This window comes from Zingiber officinale, chromosome 3A (genome assembly GCF_018446385.1).
Source record: "Zingiber officinale cultivar Zhangliang chromosome 3A, Zo_v1.1, whole genome shotgun sequence".
In the NCBI taxonomy this organism is placed as follows: domain Eukaryota; kingdom Viridiplantae; phylum Streptophyta; class Magnoliopsida; order Zingiberales; family Zingiberaceae; genus Zingiber; species Zingiber officinale.
The window spans coordinates 49,354,770-49,374,484 of NC_055990.1; the positions used below are offsets into that span (position 1 = coordinate 49,354,770).

Consider the following 19,715-nt stretch of genomic DNA (forward strand, 5'->3'; position numbering starts at 1 on the left):
TGGCGTGTTGACTTTGGTAGATTATTTGTTGACCAGTGGGAGACTTCTTTAGCTTGGAACGAAACTTTCCTACGATCCTGCACACAATCCGATGATCTGACAAAACGTTAGTGACCAAAGACCAGGCAAGGGGTCCTCCGACGCTCAAATCAGTACAATTTTCGGCGGATGAATGGAGAACATTAGAGGATACGCACAAGCGTAAGGTTTAGATGATGCTAATTGCATACCTTGCCAATGGACAAAATCCCTTTATATACCACCTCTCATAACCTCCGTGATCATGAGGTGGTTTAAGTTGTCGGAGTTTGTTAGGTGAAAAAAAGTGTACAACTTGGACTTTACGAAATAATTATACGAGGAATCTTTCATCTACTTATTGATGTATGTCTTTTGTGGTTTATACTTCATGTCATTACTAAGGTGGTTAAAAGAATATGCTGTTATGATTAGCTGTTTATGAGAGACATAATAACCTTCGAAGAAGGTTTCAAAGGAATATTCCCCAACAAGTTCTAATAAGCTATTATAATGTTGTCATTAGTTGTCTGCTGAGTATATCTCGGTCGGTCTCCGAGGCCGGCCATATTTATACCTACCTTTGTATTAACCTACTCTGTCATGTATTAAATACTGTAAAGATATGTTCAGAGATTGATATGGTGCCCAAAGTATAGCGAAAATCTATTCAAGGAGTCATATGACCAATTTTATATTAAAGCAACATTTAAGAGATGATATGATATCGGATAATCTTAAACCCGACCAACCTTTGCCCGGCTGGCTGTTCATGTGAAGCCTCTAGAGGATAGGTGCCTTTAAACCAGGCCGACCTTTCCTCGCCCGAGCATATGTTGAGAACTTTATGAGGTTGAGTATCTTTGAGCCTAGCTGGCCTTTGCCCGGCCGGATGTACACAGAAAATCTTATGTTTGACCAGACTTTATCCGACCAATCATTGATTAAGAGCTTTATGAGGTCAAGTGTGTTAAACCTGACCGGCCTTTGCCCAATCGGGCGTACACAGAAAACTTTATGTTCGACTAGCCTTTATCTAGCCGATCGTATATTAAGAGCTTTATGAGGCTAAGTGTGTTAAACCCGACCGGGCATACACAGAAAGCTTTATGTTTGACCGATCTTTATCCGATTGATCGTATATTAAGAGCTTTACGAGGCTAAGGGCACTAAGCTCGGTTGGTCTTTGCCTGGCCGGCCTTTGCCCGGTCGGGTGTACACAGAAAACCTAACGTTCGATCAGCCTTTATCTGGCTGATCGTATATTAAGAACTTTACGAGGCTAAGGGCGCTAAGCCTGGTCGGCCTTTGCCCGGCCAAGCGTACAAAGAAAATCTTATGTTCGACCAGCCTTTATCCAACTGATCGTATATTAAGAACTTTAAGAGGCTAAGGGTGCTAAGCCCGGCCGGCCTTTACCCGGTCGGGTGTATACAGAAAATCTTATGTTCGACCAACCTTTATCCGACTGATCGTATATTAAGAACTTTACGAGGCTAAGGGCGCTAAGATCGGCCGGCCTTTACCCGGTCGGGTGTACACAGAAAACCTTATGTTCGACCAGCCTTTATCCGACTGATCGTATATTAAGAATTTTACAAGGCTAAAGGCGTTGAGCCCAGCCGACCTTTGCCCGTATGGTTTATACCTTGGCCATCTTGTTATCTCTTGGGTCCACAAATTACTATTCGTATTAGTGACGATTTCACTTTTTGCTATCATGATCCACCAAGCCACTTTCAAGTAGTCTAGCTACCAAGTTGTTGAACTTACTTTTGACCTCATAGACTCAAAGGTATATGAAAATCTTAAAATAATATTCCCTAAATGGAGACATAGGTTCTCCTTGCTGAAAGTTAGGAAAAATTCTCTTAGACCAAAAATGTTATGTTGCCTAATGACTTAGAACCTAGTTGGGTTCTTGTTGGAGAATTACCTTCCGAGTTTGATGATCCTCAAACAAAAATTGCATTAGAGGCCTGGAGTATAAAGATTTCCTATGCAAACATTATATCCTCAAAGGTTGTTCGATGAGTTGGGTAACCCTAAAACCTTAAAATCCTAAACCCTAAATACCCTAACCCCTATATACAATGTGAATACTAATGCAAAAACACCCAAGGCTTTATGTGAGTCGATAGATGAGAAATATAAAGTGAAGGATGACGGTTTGATGAAATTTATTATCAAAAGGTTCTTATGTTTAGATTAGCATGGAATGGATTGTCATCTAAAAATTAAAAATGTGTTTCTTTTGCAAACACACAATGACAAAAAAAACTTGTTAGTACACCGTACACGTGGTGCTTATGGTGTGGATTGGGTTATGTGTGTTATTTCATAGTTGAAATAAGTTAATCAATAACAACACTAACATGATATATTTAATTTGATTTGGAGTTCAGTTCCTACCCATGGCCTACTGCCCAATTGATATTACTCTTGAAATCCAACGAGGACCTCTGTTCACATAGGTGAAGAAGCCTCGTACAAAATATAACTTCTCTTATAGAATATAACAAATAAGAGCAAGAGAAGGATTACCAAGACAAGGCCTCCTTAAACTCTTACTCATTTTCTAGAATACTAAGTTGTTGGAATAACAATGCTCAATTTATACAGCTTTATCAAGAGAAAATGTGTCCACTTATATAGGGTGATCTGCAACTAGTTTTGGAACAAGTTTAGTCGACTAAAATTCAAAATTTATATATTATAACACAATAGTTAGTCGGCTCAAATAATTCTCCAATTGATGTCTAGTCGACTTGAACCAAAGTTCAGTCAACTCAAGTCCAATAGAGAGCAATTTGTCTCCAAATGGATAGTTTGTAGTCAACTCAACATATGACTTATCACTCCAATCGATTGGATCAACATCCAGTCAACTCAATATGCTCAAAGATCTTGAATTCACTCTGCTTACCTGTTGTAAGCCTACACAAAGCATCGAGATTTCTCTTAGCTATAAACTATAACCAAGAATCTATTCCTCCTTGTTCGAAGACGCTCTACAAGTTGACTAGGTAGCCCCTACCTAGCATACCCATATAATCTTCTAATGATGTTGCCCCCAAAAGCATAAATTGTTGGATCATGAAAGACAAGAGGATTAAATTTTTTGTTAAAGTAAAACAAAATCAAAGTAAAATTTGCAACGGAAATAAAAAGAAAACAAAACTAAAGATACATTTATTTTTTTTACTTTGGTTCGGAGTCCAGTTGACTCATACTCCAAGGCCTGCGATCTTTGACCGCTTTCATTCGGCAATGCTAATAAAGTTCTTTCAAAGAAGCAAGATTGTACAAGTATGATATGATGATAGTAACAGTTCTACTATCTTTAAAGAATAAGTGCATAAGAAAAAATATTACCAATAACAACAATTAATTAGAGATGTAGCGTAGTTGTTGGAGATCTTCATGGAGCAGAGTTGTTGAAGCTTGCACGAACAATCGCAGCAGGAACAGAGTAGATCAGAGATGAAGAGTTGTGTCTGGCTTAGAGCTTGAGGGCTTTTTTTTATAGGTTTTGTTCCGTTGACTGATAAAGGTCCTGTCAACTGATCCTATTCGTCGACTGATATGCTTATTCGTCGACTAATCCTTTGTTCCTTCTTTGTTTGCTTTGATCTTATCCGTTCAATATCAGAAATACCTTTTGTACTCTGATTCGAATCTTGATTTAATTTTGGAAATCCACTAATCCGTCGATTGATCACCTTGATCCGTCTATGGGACCATAATTCCATTTGTGCTTCTGGATCGAATGTCACTGCTCTAATTTTCCATGGTTCCATCGACTGAACAACCTTTTCCGTCGACAAAATGATCTTGCAAAAATAGATATAAAGTTTATCCTGCAAGATAGTGTTAGAATAGAAACCTGCAAGACAAGATTAGTATAAATATAGTATGCATTATTAAGACAATAAGGACTATCTTGATCTTAACTTAGAAACCTCCGTTGGTTTTTTTAGTTAAATCAACGCCTAACATTTATTCCTATTGGGACACGACCTCACTGCATTACATCTAGTAGCTTACCTCAACTCATCTGCCAAACATTGGGTCCTCCAGACCTATTTGGACTTAACTACTCAGCATTGGATCGTCTATCAGGGCTTCCACTTGACTCGATATCGGGTCCTTCAGACCTATTAAGTCCACCTGATATATGTCAGACCCACTTGACCCTTTTGGATTTCCTATCTGGTTCCACAATCTGTTGAGATTTCCCTTGCAGAGTATTGGGTCCAGCTGACCTACTAGGACTTTCCAAGGTGAGCATCCTGCATACTTGATTAATTCATCAGATAATAACAAGACTTAACTTTGAACCTGTGACAACATCAAAATATAGGTTCGATTATGGTGCTCCCTGCACTAATATAAACTCACATGACAAATCGCTCCTAATCTCTCATAATGTACCATCTTTTGGGTTTTCAAGTTGTCGCAACTTTATATTGCTCTTGAGCTCTTAGATGCCCCAAGCGCTCCAAGCTTATATCATCCTTCATGGGGTTACCTATGGAGTACACCTCTTGTTGCTTGCCTGAGTACACCTCTCTAGAAATTTTATTTAGTCCTTCGAGTGCTCGACGTCATCCTTCATCATTCACCTATAAGCTCATCTCATTTCAAGCTAGAGATGACAATTTCCTCCGAACTCGAAGGAGGATCCGATATCCGACCTGAATGGAGAAGGCTATGGAGGGACTTTTAATATCCGGCCTGAATATCGAATATTATATATATATATATATATATATGATTTTAATTCTAATATGTTTTTATTGAATGATGATAGTTTGATGAAAAAAAGAAAAATTATTAGTATAGAAAATATCCGATCTTTTAATGGATATGTGTATGAGGATGGAGGATATGAAATCTAACCTGAATCTGATCCATTGTCATCCCTATTTCAAAACGGTCAAAATTATCCAATCACTAATCTCCATGCTCTTCGTCCTAACACCCACCTCGCTAATTTTTTGATTGCTCAAATGTGTCATATCATCCTTCATTAATCACCTCCGAGTCCATTTCATCTCATACCTTTGAGCTATTGAGCCAAACCAAAATATCTTGGTCATCAAGTCAACCATTATAGCTCAATCCTATTGAGTCACAAGATCCATGTGTTGCATATGCCATGTTTTTGCAAACTTGATGTACACATATTAGTAATACAAACAAATATAATTTAAACTCTTTGCCAAGCACATCGAAAAATCCTTATTGAACCTAACCACTTCCGAGCATTGTTGCACCAACAATCTCCCCAAACTACTTGGGAGCATCATTACACCAACATCTTGGACTACAAGAAGGTGAACTCCAAGCCCATAATGGGTTAGGTCCAAGAGCTGCAACTAGTAGTATAAGGGATCTATATCGAGGGCATGTAGTTATATGAACCTTTTCAGGCCATTGCAACAACTGAGAGGCTACCATCAATGTAGAAGAACTTCAAGAACTATCTCAACATTAAATGCAAAAAGATAAAGCTTGAAGGTTTAATTGTTTCACTCTGAATAGAGAACAAAAATAGAGTATCCAAGAAGAGAGCTAATGAAACAACTTTTATGGAATTAAGGGCTGATGAAATAGAAGCGCGCTGATAGTGGTTGACCGAGCAAGCTAAAAAATTCAAGGGGGCTGCTATGTCTATGGGAAATACAACAACACCATCAACAACTGCGCTGAGGATTACAGATCCAAAAATAAGAAATAATACAATCTAAAGCAAAGCCCTCATAATCTGGTCAATGTAACCAAGAAAATGTTTAAATCTTATATGGTGGATATCTCAAGAGAGCGGTGGTTTGACATTGGAGCCACTAGACACTCTGTACACACAAAGAGATGCTCTCCTTCTAAACCTTGATTTCCAAACACAAGCTCTTTATGGTTAATTTATCATCGTCCTAGAGGTAGAGTAGTGTTGATGAATTTTCAAAGAGAGCTAATGCTTCTTGATGTCTTGTACAATCCTAATATACATAAAACCTAAGCTGGTCAATGGTTTTTGAGGCCAACCAAATTGCGATTAACAAAATGATGATTTCATGGGCAATTGATAGCTTGAGAAAGTGTGAGACCTGTGTAGAGACTAAACTACCAAAGATATCATTCTCGCTGTGGAAAGGAACATGATACCTCTAAAATTTATTCATAGTGTCATTTATGACTTGAAAATTTGCATAGATGAGAGGTAGAAAAAAGCATTTGATTATATATAAATATTATTGTCTATTTATAAGAACTAAAGGTGACGTCCTTGAAGTTCTTAGGTACTACTAAAATGGGGTTGAAAATTACTTGGAAACAAAATTAAAAAAAGCAGTGGGAGGAGAATATGAAACTCTATTTGAAGAATTTTACTTTGAGTTGGTCATAATTCACCAAGCCACAACTCCTTACCTCAATCCATTGGTGATGTCAAGCACAAGAACTACACATTAAAAGAAATGATGAGTTGATAAGCTCTAGGCTAACCTAGAACTAGTTGGTGAGAAGAGCGAGTTATTTTCTTAACCAACCACACTCCTAACATGATATCTTATACAAGTAAGCATAGGATTGATGATTGGTTTGGAAGAGACTTGGATGTGGTTCAATGTGGCTTCAAGGGGAGTGGTGAATAGTCAAAACCTAAAAATAAAACTTATTGCAAAATAAAGACAGTTCAAGGGTTAGTTGCATGTGAGCTCCTGTATAAGTTGTCCTGTCAAGTATATTGCCAATGGAAATATAATAAAGACAATGCAAATTACTTAGTTCGAAGACTCTGCCTTTACTCCACCGCGTCAGGCCACCTCCTGGGAGAGGTCAATTGACCTGCCAATCTCTTGGGAAGGGTCAATCCTTTGATCTAAAGTCTTTCTATGCGTAAGTAGGAATGTCAGACTGAAATAGGGCGACATATGCATTACCTTTTGATTTGGAGTAGAATTGGTATCACAGGGTATCATATAGGAAAGTGCAATGACGATTGAGAATGAAGAACTAGGTCGAGCAAGCTAAATGGAGGAGTAGGAACTCTCTCGCTCCCTTTGTTCTTCTACAATTATGATAAATATGTATTGCTTATGTTTTTGAAATCATAAAAGCATGTGCCACAATCCATCTTAAGAGATGAAATAGTTTTATCAACTTTTGCAATCAATTTGTTATACTTCTATACAACTATTTCAAACAATAGCATGTGCTCACCGTTAAATTTGTCTTAGTAAACTGACTTCCCGATGCAGAGTTCCTACATAAAACGTGCAATGGAGGTTGACAGCCTTCAACATATGTCTCCACAAGATCAGATCGCTGATTCACCTGACAGTACTTGTGCACAGGTCATTCATCCGAATCCTGGAACCTTTTGTAATGATTGGGTACCCATATCATCTAATGGAGGGCGCCAAGGACAAAAAGAGCTTACTGGTATGCTTCATTCAGATTCAATGAAGCATTTTTCTTTCTATTTTTGAGCATCTGCATCATGGATAATCTGCTGCGTAGATGAGATCATGGGTAAAGACTTGAAGATAGGAGTACCAATAATTGCAGAGATACGGTATGAAACTCATCCGAGAAAAGTAATGAACCTTTCCAAGCAAAGGGACATGAATGAGAAAAAACTGCTGGATAGTGACCAAAACCAGGAAATTCCTACACTAGAGAGCAATAACGTGTCTACCTCTGATGAACGAAGCACAAAAACTTTTGATTTGATTGGTGCAATGGCTAATAACCTCGATACACATCCATTATCTGCACTTCAAGTCCCTGAAGGTTTGTCTAAGATTCCAGAATGTCAAGAAAAGACCACTGATAATCTTAGTGATTTACCAAATCTGGAGTTGAGCTTGAAGAGGCTTAGAGCAAGGGGGGAATGTGGATCTTCTGCTACTCTTGATGACCGCAATGTTCTAAGACGTTCAGAACAGTCTGCATTCTCCAGGTGCAAAAGCCAAATTCCGAAATGATTTTGTATTTGTTCATTTAAGAAAAAGAAGCTTTCTAACTAACTCTATCACTGTGTAAGGTATCACAAATCTGCTGGTTCTAATCAAGCTCCAACTGGTTGCGGAGGAAGTTGTTCTCCACCTGATAACAGCTCCGAGGCAATGAGGGCAGAGTCTATATACAACATGATATCCAATTCAAATGTCGATCTGCTAAAACAAGGTTCCAATGGCAGTAGTAACAACAATGATATGGGCACCACTACCAGGAACAACTCTATATATAATGCGATGACTGGCTCAAGTTCAGCTCCTTTGAAATCAGGTTCTGCTGGTAGCAGTAACAAAAACGCCACAGGATCCACCATTAATGCATTCACCCAACCTGAAGCAAACACGAAGGAAACAGCATCCACATTTGTATTCAACTGCATCCAGACCACGGCAGTTCCCCTTCATAAGCAGATTCGAACCTCAACAAATCAGCAAATTGTCCATGAGAAAACAGAAGAGCCACAGGCAGCTGGAGTTACACGACAAGCGAGAGGAATAGAGCATCAGGTCCAAGTGCAGCATCATCACCACCACCACCATCACCATCACCTACATGTTCGTAGTATGTCACAACAGAAGCAGCAGCAGCAGCAGCAGCCACCAGATTTGGATGACTTGCAGCCTAAAATGGCGTCACCAGCTCTACAATGTTGGTTGTCCAATGCCTTTGTTGGGCCAGTTGAAGGTAATTCTTCAAAATATAGCCTAATGGGAAGCAATTCTGCCATTTATCACCCCTGCAATGGATATAATGGAAATAGGAACACTGCAAACCCTGCAATGTTAAACATACTAGTTGCTAATCATAATACAGAGACGAGCAGACCTGGAGGTGGCAATGCAAGCGGCAGTGGAGTTGTTCAGATCCGTATTGCTCAAAGAGAAGCAGCCTTGAAGAAGTTCCGAGAAAAGAGGACAGAAAGAAACTTCATAAAAAAGGTAGACAGCATTTTTTGGGTACCTTAAGAAATCTCAAGTCCTTTGATTCTGTTAACTTTTTGGAAGAAGAGATTCTGTTAGAATCATGACCATATTAGATAGTTCATGGGATCCTCTTTCTATCATATCGTCGGGTGTTTACTTTACACTTGAGAAATTTGGAACTTTGGATGGAAGTGGGCTGTTCCTTCTGTTGGTTCTGTTTTCAGGTACGTTACCAGAGCAGGAAAATACTCGCAGAGCAGAGGCCGCGTGTGCGTGGACAGTTTGTGAGAAAGACCGTGTGTGAACAGAACAACGAAATGAAAGAAAGCTGACACCAAGCCACAGCCTTTTCTAGTGCGAGTGTCGCCGAGTCAGCAAAATATATCATTCTTCGCTACAATCAATCATTCTTCGCTAAAGTTGATAAGCCACCGTGCAGTTTCCATGTAGTGTACTGTGTTAGATGAACAGCGATGGGTCTGTTGTGTGAGAATTTCCATTTGAACATGTGGTGATAAAGCTTGCCGCTGAAACTACTACTTTTCTGGGTTGTAATATTAGTCCTGTTGTCGAATTTTCTGCTGTTAAATCAGTGGGAGCCATCGCCCGCGTGTACGGGGGCAGAACCCATGACGTCGCCGCTTGGTGCGGGCCTTTAGCAGGTAACGATGTTCTGTTCAATCGCATGATGCGGTTTTATCCAAGCGGCAGTCCGTGCATGGAGTTTTCAGAGACAAAAGCCTCCCTGGTTTACTTAAATAGACCAACCAGATCAGAGCTGGCTTGGTCGCTAACTTTAGATGAACCTTGTGACAACCTGAGCTCTGTTTTGCTCTGGAGATTAGTTGGACTTGGGAGCTTATGCCACAACTCCACAGATCCATGTCTTCAAGAATCTTAGAAACTACCTGTTTAGAGTAATTGATGTCTTCAAGAAGCTTAGAAACGGTCTGTTTATCTAGGTTTTGGTTTAAAAATGTCTTAGAAAACAAGACGTGAATGTATAAAAGAGTGACGGTTTCATTTTTAGTGTTTGAAACGGTTGAATTTTATCTTCCTTTTTGGGTTCACATTCAATTTATTAACATGTGGATTAATGCCGTTAAGGAACCCATATATTTGTGATCTAATTAATAGTTATTGGGTTTGTATTAATAGATGTGGGATTTAGATGTGTAGAATATTTTAGCCGTTATTATTGATGGACTAATAATGGATGTGGGTGCATAGTATATATTGGGTTTAGTCCCTGTTGAATTAGGGCATTCTGATCACTCTTTGCTCTCCATTGGTGAAGTGATTTTGGAGTTGTCATCCTAATTCCTCTATAAAACCAACCCCCTTGGGCTCCTTCTTTTGTAAAGATTATTGGATCAAGAATACTACACGAAGAATAATGATAATTTTGCTACATTCAGATTCTTCATAAATTTCAATTTATGTATTTATTTGGTATCATATTATACAATGGAATTATATCTTGTTTAGTATTTCTTATATTTGAATTCTGGTATGATTTTAAAATTTAGTGTTATGACCAAAAGTAACTAGAGGGGGGGGGGGGGGGGGGGTGAATAGCTTGTCGCGTTCGCTCGGTGCTCGGTGTTGCTTGTTTCTTCAAGAATGCGCAGCGGAAAATACATAAACAAACACAAACACGCTAACACTAGGAGTTTACTTGGTATCCACCTCACAAGAGGTGACTAGTCCAAGGATCCACACCACGCACGCACCCTCCACTATGAATAACACTCCTTTATGGTAACTACCAAAGGCGGAGAAGCCCTACAACACTCTCAATACAAGAAGAAGAAAGGGAAATACAAGTTAAGCAAAAGCTTACAAGATGTGCCGTAAAAACCCTAACCCTAACTTCTTCCTCTTGCAATAGATCCGCCTCTTGACTTGGAAAGCCTCCAAGAACCTTCAAGAACTGGCGATCACGTGCTTGTAGAGAGCTGTGGAGGAGCTGGAATGAATCTGAGAAGAGCTCGTGAAGAGATGCCGAAGACCACGCTCGCCTGCGGCTTTAAACGACGCCAACGGTCGGATCCCGATCGATTCGAATGTTCCCAATCGATCGGGGAGGCTTTGGATCGATCCACGGATCGATCCAGAGTGCCTCTGTGCTCTGGAAACGCGCCTGGATCGATCCACGGATCGATCCAGCGCTTATCGCGCGAAGCAGCCGCGTCCCAATCGATCCACTGATCGATTGGGACCTCTGGATCGATCCACGGAATCCGGATCGATCCACCGATCGATCCAGATCCTGGATCGATCCACGGATCGATCCAGACTTGGTTTTGTCCAAAACCAAGTCCAAAACCTCCCAAACCAACATCCGGTCAACCTTGACCTGTTGGTATGTCATGCCTAGCATCTAGTCACTCCCTTGACCTGCTAGGACTCCCTTACCAAGTGTCCGGTCAATCCCTTTGACCCACTTGGACTTTTCTCTGTGCCAAGTATCCGGTCAATCCCTTTGACCTACTTGGACTTTTCTTTCATGCCAAGTATCCAGTCAATCCTTTGACCTACTTGGACTTCGCAACACCAGATGTCCGATCATCCTTGATCCATCTGGATTTTCCCTTGCCTGGCTTCACTCACCAGGACTTTCACCTAGCTTCACTCACTAGGGTTTTCAATCTGCCTAGCTTCACTCACTAGGACTTTCACCTGGCTTCACTCACCAGGGTTTTCCATCTGCCTAGCTTCACTCACTAGGACTTTCATCTGGCTTCACTCACCAGGATTTCCATCTGCCTAGCTTCACTCACTAGGACTTTCACCTGGCTTCACTCACCAGGATTTCCATCTGCCTAGCTTCACTCACTAGGATTTTCCATCCGCCTAGCTTTACTCACTAGGACTTTCACCTGGCTTCACTCACCGTGATTTTCCATCTGCCTAGCTTCACTCACTAGGACTTTCACCGGCTTCACCAGGACTTCCATACTGCCTAGCTTTACTCACTAGGACTTTCACCTGACTTCACTCACCAGGATTTCCATCTGCCTAGCTTCACTCACTAGGACTTTCACCTGGCTTCACTCACCAGGATTTCCATCTGCCTAGCTCCTCTCACTAGGACTTTCACCTGGCTTCACTCACCAGGGTTTCCATCCGCCTAGCTTCACTCACTAGGACTTCCTTCTGCCTGGCTTCACTCACCGGGACTTTCTTCTGCCTGGCTTCACTCACCAGGACTTTTCTTCTGCCTGGCTTCACTTACCAGGACTTTCATTTTGCCTAACATCCCAGTTAGGACTTCCCAGTCAAGTATCCAGTCAACCTTGACCTACTTGACTTTTCTTCAATCAATATCTTATTGTCAAACATCTAAACCCAAACCAAGACTCAGCTTGGTTAGTGATATTGCGGGATATTGCACCAACAATCTCCCCTTTTTGATGTTTGACAATACCACAATAACACTTACAATCCCATATGTAAGTTAGGCTAATCCCATAGCCTCCTTCTTCACGCCACTAGGTAATGAAAGCATAAATTAAGCTCTTCATTCTCCCCCTAAGAGGGCAAACTCCCTCTAGGTAATGAAAGCCTAACTTACTCCCTTTCATGAGTCCTTTCATTCTCCCCCTATGACCTTCCCATAGGTAATGAAGGACTAAGCTTAACCATACATTCTCCCCCTATTGGCACACATCAACCCATCGTTGGACACACATCAACGTATGCTCCAATTCTGGGCACTCTTCAACAAATCCATTTGTTGAAGACTCTCCCCCTGAAGAGTTGCTCATCGTTGTTCACAACATCACTCGTTGTGACCAACACGATAATGAAGGTCCCATACCCTTCATTTATCCTTAACTTCTCCCTCAATGTAGACAACTACCCAACCTTGAGCATTATCTACCACTTGAGTGTCCACTTGAAATAATGAGGATATCCACTCCCCATTTCTCCCCATTTCAAGTTTAAATGCTCAACCTTGAGCAAGTTCACAACAGAAGGTTAACCACCTTCCAAGGTTCATGAAAAATAATTTTCATGTCTTTAAAGAGTCCCTCCCCCTAAAGACATGGTGGTAACTTCTGTCATTGCACCAACAATGACTTGGAATCCCTAAAACATTAGGAAACCCAAATTTGGAAGTTTTGAGGTTCAAATATTCAAAATTTGAGACAACCTCAACCTAAACTTCTACTTAGTCTTCGTTAACCAATCCATCCTTGTTTTCAACATGAAAACACCCTTTGAATGTATACAAATGTATTTAAGGGGTTTGGAATGGTTACCTAGACTCGAAGAGGTTCAAAGATGCTGAAATCAGGCCTTCCCAGCCAAAATCAGCAACTTGGATCGATTGAAGTTGGGTTCCAATCGATTGAACCTTTCTGAATCGATCCACGGATCGATTCAGACTCCCTGGATCGATCGGCTGATCGATCCAGCGAGCTTCCGCTCGCGAGGGAATTGCCGTTGAATCGATCCACGGATCGATTCAGAACTCCAATCGATCCATGGATCGATCGGAGCTCTGATAGTTGCTGAAATTCCATTTCAGTCAACTTCAGAAACCCCTAGAAAATTCTACAAAAATCTAAAAATTATGAAATTTCGTGTAGACATTATTTAGGGCATACTTAATCATGGAAAAATAGTTTTCTATGAAAATACATCATATTTTCAAAGATTGACACAAACTTGAAAACTTGCAAAAACTTTAGTGTTTTTCTTCAAGTTTGTGTCTAACTATTCAATGGTGATTACTATCAAAAGATAGCCTTCACCAAGGTTTTCCAAAAACATTTTAAAAACATTTTCAAAACCAATATCCCATCATGTTCCTTGGGCTTAATGCACATGACTTGTACATTAGCTTTCCCAATGATGAGAAAACACATAACTATGTGTTTTGATGAATCTAAAACTCAGAAGAATGCACTAAATCAACATCTTGAGTTTTGTTCATCATCCTAACATCTCACTTGTATCTAATGTGCACTAAAACACATACAAGTCACCTTATAGTCTTTGTGAGATGTAGGATTTTGGTTTTGCCCTATTCTAGGGATCATGCATATCTATCTAGGCATTTTGAGAGGTAGACATCCACAAAGGATGTTACTTGTTGATTTACTTGTTAAACAAATGTCACTTGTTTATTCCACTTGTTGTAAACAAATGCCACTTGTTTAACTAATGCCATATGTCCTTAATTTTTAAGAAAATAAACATAATGCATGATAATGTTGTGGCATACATCAAAATAAAATAGCTTTCAAAAGAAAGATTCCTATAACTACATGATGTATGTATGACATGACATGGTATTTTTGTATTTTTCATGATAAGTCATGAATGCAAAATACAAATAAGATAAAATATGATGTCATGGCATATTATGAGCAAACAATCATGGCATGGTTTAACATAAATAAAATATACCTAGATTACCTATCTAAGTATCATTAATCTTAGCTAATCCTAAAACTTAAACCCTAGATTGCCCAAAACGCTTCAAGAAAGTGCCAAAACCTAAGTTTGCATTTCTTATTCCCTTGATTAATTTATGCCAATTAAAATAAACATGTCCTCAAATGTTGGCATATTCCATTTTTCCTCAAGAGTAGCACTTTTAAATTTAAGGCCCGGATTGCCTTAAATTGCCTAAGAACATACCAAAATCCCAACTTGATAGTTCTTATGAATTTCCCAATATGTGCCATTTAAGATTAAAATCAATTCTTCCACCATTAGGCACATTTTACTCTTTCAAGGAGTAAGTAATAATTTCATTTCATTTTCAAAGGTTAACAAAAACCTTGAAAATGCTCCTTGAGTGTCAATTTCCTCAAAGTTGGGTTAACCACCCTTCTAATCGGAGTTGACACTCTCTAACCCATCTATGGGGTAGAGAAGATGCTCCTAGGAACCCAACACCTATTGGTGCTCCTTGGATGCTCTAGGTACTTACTAGGGATAACTTCCCTAGATACCTTCCTAGTGACCTTGTTGGGCCTCTTAGAAGCCTTGGTCACATTTTCTAGGTCAACTCTAGGGATAACCTCCTTTGTGACCTTGTTTGTGACTTTCTTAGACTTCTTAGAAGTCTTAGTCACATTTATTGCAAAAATACTCTTAGGGATGACTTCCCTAGTATTCTTGGCTTGACCACTAGACCTAGGGTTTGTTCCATAACTATATGGAACTCTATGGTAAGAGGGCACATCCTTCTTAGCCTTTGGTTTGTATCCCAAACCTCTATGGCCATTGGATGGCTTTTGTACCCCTAAACCTAGGTTATGCTCATTTTGCCCTAATAGGATATTTTCCATCCTTTTTAGGGTCTTTTCAATTTTATCAAGTCTTGACCTCAAGACTTGATTTTCCATCACTAAGTCCTTAGTTTTTGGTTTTCCATTAAGTTCATGAGCATTTTGGTTTCTAGGCTTGTATCTTACATCCTTAGAGTTATCGCCTAGGTTTTTACCTACATTCCTAGCCTTAGGGATAGTAGTTTTGGCATGTAGGGCCACATGCTTTTCCTTAAAGCCCTCATGCTCCCTATTCTTATGGTAAATCGCATTAAAATGATAAAAATTTGACCTAGCATGCTTTTTACCATTTTGCAAGGGAATAGGCTCAATGAAAGTTACCTTCCTTTTTACCTTGGAGGCTCCCCCTTGACTAGTGCCTCCTTGAGCCTTGACCACCTTTTTCCCCTTGGGGCATTGACTTCGGTAATGCCCTTTTTGTTGACACAAGAAGCACACAATGTGCTCCTTGCTCTTCTTTGTCCCGGGGGTGGTCACCTTGGGCTTCTCCTTGCCCTTTTGTGCCACTTGGCCCTTCTTCTTGGCCAAGTTGGGACACTTGCTCTTATAGTGCACATGTTCCCTACACTCAAAACATATTATATGATTTTTATTATTAATTGAAATATTTATACCTTTGCTTGTAGGGGTGGCATCTTTTTCTTTGGATCCGGAGGTAGAAGCTTCCTCTTGATCGGACCTTGATTCTCCTCCATTTGATTTTTCTTGACTTGTGGAGGTAGAAGCTTCTTCCTCCTCTTGATCTCTTGACCCGGATGTAGAAGCTTCTCCTTCTTCTTGATCCGGTGTCACCAAGGATTGCTCCCCCTCAATCCTAGAGGTGGAGGCTTCATCATCTTGAATATGAAACAAGGAGTATGCTCCCTCCTTGTTCCCTTCGTTGCATTCCCTTGAGGATGAAGCTTCTTGGATTTCCTCTTCTTCGGAGGTTGAGCATCTCTCAACCTCGGAGTCCTCCTCTTGGTCTTGCTCCACAGAGTCACCCTCTCTGGATTCTTCATGATCTTGTACAGTGGAGGGGATCTCTTCATGAAGCTTGGCCAATTTGCTCCATAGCTCCTTTGCATCTTCAAACTCTCCAATTTTGCAAAGGATGGTGCTTGGCAATAAATTGACCAAAAGCTTGGTCACTTTGTCATTTGCCTCGCACCTTTGGACTTGCTCCGGGCTCCATTTGCTTTTCTTTAGAACTTTGCCCTTTGAATTTCTTGGAGCCTTGAAGCCTTCCATTAGAGCAAACCATTGCTCTATCTCCATCATAAGAAAATTTTCGATTCTTGATTTCCAAGAATCGAAACTCGTAGAAGTGTATGGTGGAGCCACCCTTGTGTCAAATCCAAGCCAATCTTGGAATTGCATCTTGAAGTTGAGCTTGATAAAGTCTTGAACTTGAAGAATTTGCTCCAACTTCTTCACCCTCTAGCTTTTCTTGATATGCTTGACCTTTCCGGCGATGATTCCGGTGAAGAGCGGCCTTGCTCTGATACCACTTGTTAGGACCAAAAGTAGCTAGAGGGGGGGGGGGTGAATAGCTTGTCGCGTTCGCTCGGTGCTCGGTGTTGCTTGTTGTTGCTTGTTTCTTCAAGAATGCGCAGCGGAAAATACATAAACAAACACAAACACGCTAACACTAGGAGTTTACTTGGTATCCACCTCACAAGAGGTGACTAGTCCAAGGATCCACACCACGCACGCACCCTCCACTATGAATAACACTCCTTTATGGTAACTACCAAAGGCGGAGAAGCCCTACAACACTCTCAATACAAGAAGAAGAAAGGGAAATACAAGTTAAGCAAAAGCTTACAAGATGTGCCGTAAAAACCCTAACCCTAACTTCTTCCTCTTGCAATAGATCCGCCTCTTGACTTGGAAAGCCTCCAAGAACCTTCAAGAACTGGCGATCATGTGCTTGTAGAGAGCTGTGGAGGAGCTAGAATGAATCTGAGAAGAGCTCGTGAAGAGATGCCGAAGACCACGCTCGCCTGCGGCTTTAAACGACGCCAACGGTCGGATCCCGATCGATTCGAATGTTCCCAATCGATCGGGGAGGCTTTGGATCGATCCACGGATCGATCCAGAGCGCCTCTGTGCTCTGGAAACGCGCCTGGATCGATCCACGGATCGATCCAGCGCTTATCGCGCGAAGCAGCCGCGTCCCAATCGATCCACTGATCGATTGAGACCTCTGGATCGATCCACGGATCGATCCAGAAGCTTTCTGTTCGCTGGGACAGGTCTGGATCGATCCACTGATCGATCCAGATCCTGGATCGATCCACGGATCGATCCAGCACTTGGTTTTTGTCCAAAACCAAGTCCTAAACCTCCCAAACCAACATCCGGTCAACCTTGACCTGTTGGTATGTCATGCCTAGCATCTAGTCACTCCCTTGACCTGCTAGGACTCCCTTACCAAGTGTCCGGTCAATCCCTTTGACCCACTTGGACTTTTCTCTGTGCCAAGTATCCGGTCAATCCCTTTGACCTACTTGGACTTTTCTTTCATGCCAAGTATCCAGTCAATCCTTTGACCTACTTGGACTTCCCAACACCAGATGTCCGATCATCCTTGATCCATCTGGATTTTCCCTTGCCTGGCTTCACTCACCAGGACTTTCACCTAGCTTCACTCACTAGGATTTTCCATCTGCCTAGCTTTACTCACTAGGACTTTCACCTGGCTTCACTCACCAGGATTTCCATCTGCCTAGCTTCACTCACTAGGACTTTCATTTTGTCTAACATCCCAGTTAGGACTTCCCAGTCAAGTATCCAGTCAACCTTGACCTACTTGACTTTTCTTCAATCAATATCTTATTGTCAAACATCTAAACCCAAACCAAGACTCAGCTTGGTTACCCAGGTCAACCTTGACCTGAGGGATATTGCACCAACATTTAGGTGGCTTAGGATTTACAAGATTTAACAAGTGGTATCAGAGCATGTGGTCAGAAAGATGGTCAGACGGAGCGGGTAAATCAGGTACTCGAAGATATGCTCCGAGCATGTGCCCTAGACTTCAAGGGAAGTTGGTACAAATATCTGAGTTTAGTAGAATTTGCATACAACAACAGCTATCAAGCCACTATCGGTATGGCACCCTACGAGGCTCTCTACGGGCGGAGGTGTAGATCTCCAATCTGCTGGTACGAGAGTGGTGAACAGAAAGAACTATAACTTCAGACAGATCTAGTAGCAGATACCACGACAGCTATACAGCGGATCCGCTAGAGGATGGAGACAGCTCAGAGCCGCCAGAAAAGCAATGCTGATACACGGTGCAGACCCTTAGAATTTTTAGTTAGGGATATAGTATTCCTCAGAGTAGCTCCCATGAAGGGAGTAATGCGTTTTGGGAAGAAGGGCAAATTAAGTCCCAGATATGTGAGACCATATCTTATCACTAGAAGAGTGGGCAAGGTAGCATACGAGCTAGACCTACCCCAGGAAATGTCAGCTATCCACAATGTATTTCATGTCTCTATGCTGAAGAAGCATATCCCAGATGTCACCCAGGTGATTGAGCCCCAGTCGGTACGAGTCCGCGAAGACCTCAGCTATGACAGTCGGCCTATTCAGATAATAGACCGGGCAGTTAAGAAATTGCGGAACAAAGAAGTACCATTAGTAAAAGTTATTTGGCACAGTCACACAGCAGAAGAGGCAACTTGGGAGACAGAAGCTAGTATGAGACAGAAGTACCCAGAGTTATTCTAAGTTCGAGGACGAACTTTTTATAAGGTATGGGGGATTGTAACGCCCAAAAATTCTCAAAAGACTTTTATAAATATCCTAATATTTTTCTAGAATTTTAGGATATTTTTACAGAATTTTTAGAGTAGCGGAAGTAGCAAAAACAAATAGAAATATAAAATAGCTTAAGCGGGAATTGAACCCGAGACCTAGCGAACCCTATGCCTTATAGGGTGACTCTAGTAACCAAGTGAATCCAGCAGGGCCGTGCTGAAAGAAAAGGGAATCAATTATATTTATGTTAGAGTTGAGCCGAATTACCCACTTAATATAAATAGGGAAATAATTAAGTGAGGGTTTATTTTGGATCGAGATTTCTTCCTCTCCTCAACCTCACGCCGCCTCTCCCTTCTCTTCTTCTCTCGGCGCACCAAGCCCCAAGGCCTAGGGTTCCATTCCAAAGGCTTCAGGAGCACCTTCCGGCGACGACTCCAGCACGAGAACGTTCCTCTCCGCGAGAAGGGCACGTAGACGTGAGGGGATCGACAAAGGGATCTTCTCCACCGGAAACCTAGCATTTAGATTTGTAAGAAACTTCGAGCAGGAGGTAAGAAACCCCTCACCTGCAGTATAAGTAGCTCTTCGTACGTTTTATGCATTAGTTTAGTCGTATGCAGAATTTTTCAATATATAGGGTGTGAATTAGCGCACACCAAGTGTTTGCTTTAATGCTTAGCTTAGT

General features: G+C 41.1%; 1 protein-coding gene across 4 annotated transcripts in view; it reads left to right on the forward strand.

The window, feature by feature from the left end:
• Positions 1–9,891, forward strand: part of LOC122051868 (two-component response regulator-like PRR37) — a 31,294-nt gene extending 21,403 nt beyond the window's left edge. For 2 of the 4 annotated variants that reach the window (XM_042613179.1, XM_042613180.1), the window contains 4 exons: positions 7,281–7,464; positions 7,543–7,984; positions 8,069–8,981; positions 9,191–9,891. In XM_042613179.1, the coding sequence (XP_042469113.1) occupies positions 7,281–7,464; positions 7,543–7,984; positions 8,069–8,981; positions 9,191–9,298 (1,647 nt within the window). In that variant the 3' untranslated portion in view covers positions 9,299–9,891. The remainder of the gene's footprint in view (positions 1–7,280; positions 7,465–7,542; positions 7,985–8,068; positions 8,982–9,190) is intronic. The other 2 variants (XM_042613177.1, XM_042613176.1) reach the window with 2 other exon arrangements.
• Positions 9,892–19,715: the final 9,824 nt, after the last annotated feature.